Genomic DNA, 2,143 nt, shown 5'->3' with positions numbered 1-2,143 from the left:
TTCAATAATTTTTATACATTTTAACTGAATAAGAATAACACAAGTGGTCACAATGGTAGCAATTGGTATTGATTTGGGTACAACATACTCCTGTGTTGGTGTCTTCCAACATGGTAAAGTAGAGATCATTGCCAACGATCAAGGCAACCGCACAACACCCAGTTATGTTGCCTTCACAGACACTGAACGTCTCATTGGTGATGCGGCCAAAAATCAGGTTGCCATGAACCCCAGAAACACAGTATTTGATGCAAAACGTCTTATTGGTCGCAAATACGATGATCCCAAGATAATGGAAGATATTAAGCACTGGCCATTCAAAGTGGTCAGTGATGGTGGCAAACCTAAAATCGGCGTAGAATTCAAAGGTGAACAAAAGAAATTCGCACCAGAAGAGATCAGTTCAATGGTATTGACTAAGATGAAAGAGACTGCCGAATCCTATTTGGGCCAGACAGTAACAGATGCAGTTATCACAGTTCCCGCCTACTTCAATGATTCCCAACGTCAGGCTACCAAAGATGCTGGTCGTATTGCTGGCTTAAATGTAATGAGAATTATCAATGAACCCACAGCGGCTGCTCTAGCATATGGTCTCGATAAGAACTTGAAAGGTGAACGGAATGTACTCATCTTTGACTTGGGCGGTGGCACCTTCGATGTCTCCATCTTGACCATCGATGAAGGCTCTTTATTTGAAGTGAGAGCAACTGCTGGTGATACTCACTTGGGTGGTGAAGATTTTGACAACAGACTCGTCTCACATCTGGCCGACGAATTCAAACGCAAGTACAAGAAAGATTTACGCTCTAATCCCAGAGCATTGAGACGCCTAAGAACTGCTGCTGAACGTGCCAAACGTACACTGTCATCCAGCACAGAGGCCTCCATTGAAATCGATGCGCTGTTTGAAGGTCAAGACTACTATACCAAAATCAGCCGTGCCCGATTTGAGGAATTGTGTGCCGATTTATTCCGTCAAACATTGGAACCAGTTGAGAAGGCTCTCAATGATGCTAAAATGGACAAGAACCAAATACACGATATTGTCCTGGTGGGTGGTTCTACTCGCATTCCTAAAGTACAAAATCTACTACAACAATTCTTCTGCGGCAAGAGTCTTAACTTGTCCATTAATCCTGATGAAGCAGTGGCCTACGGAGCAGCTGTTCAAGCAGCCATACTTAGTGGAGACAAGAGCAGCGCCATCCAAGATGTGCTATTGGTAGATGTGGCTCCACTATCACTTGGTATAGAGACAGCTGGCGGTGTAATGACAAAGATCATCGAGCGCAACAGCCGCATTCCATGCAAACAAACACAAACCTTTTCCACTTATTCAGATAATCAACCTGGTGTTTCCATTCAAGTGTTTGAAGGTGAACGTGTCATGACAAGAGACAACAACAAATTGGGCACGTTTGATCTATCCGGAATTCCACCTGCTCCTCGTGGTGTGCCACAAATTGAAGTCACCTTCGACTTGGATGCCAATGGCATTCTAAATGTCTCTGCAAAGGAAATGAGTTCGGGTAATGTTAAGAACATCACTATCAAAAACGATAAGGGTCGTCTATCTCAAGCTGAAATCGATCGTATGGTCAATGAGGCTGAGAAATTCGCTGATGAAGATGAGAAGCAGAGAAATAAGATTAGTGCTCGCAACAACCTAGAAAGTTATGTGTTTGGGGTAAAACAAGCATTGGATCAAGCTGGCGATAAGATTCCAGCACATGAAAAGAGTGAAGCAGTTAGAGCATGCGAAGAAACAATAAAGTGGCTGGATGCCAATACATTGGCTGAAAAAGAAGAATACGACGAGAAGATGAACTCACTCACAAAATTATGCACACCAATAATGACTAAACTACACAATGGTGGAGGTGCTGGAGCTTCTTCATGTGGTCAACAGGCAGGTGGATTTGGAGCGGGCAGAAGTGGTCCTACTGTAGAAGAAGTTGATTAAATCTCAGTATCATTCCTATTTAGAAACTTTTTATCACAAATACTCATAGAAATCGTTTATAATTTAAATTAATTTAGAATAAGTGATTATTTAGTTTTGTAAGTTTTATATTTTTAATAAGATCTCAAATAAAGAGAAATTTGTTTTATGTTAAAACAAACAATATGTAAACATAAA

General features: G+C 41.3%; 1 protein-coding gene across 1 annotated transcript; it reads left to right on the top strand.

Moving 5' to 3' along the window:
- On the top strand, window positions 1–2,143 carry LOC135963424 (heat shock protein 70-like). Its single transcript, XM_065515266.1, has one exon. It carries the CDS (start codon window positions 53–55, stop codon window positions 1,964–1,966), a length of 1,914 nt encoding a protein of 637 aa, XP_065371338.1. The 5' UTR covers window positions 1–52; the 3' UTR covers window positions 1,967–2,143.

The sequence above is a fragment of the Calliphora vicina genome, chromosome 1 (assembly GCF_958450345.1).
Source record: "Calliphora vicina chromosome 1, idCalVici1.1, whole genome shotgun sequence".
Taxonomy (NCBI): Eukaryota; Metazoa; Arthropoda; class Insecta; order Diptera; family Calliphoridae; genus Calliphora; species Calliphora vicina.
Note: the sequence above shows the minus strand (reverse complement) of the source record. Positions and strands in the feature narration are given on the sequence as shown.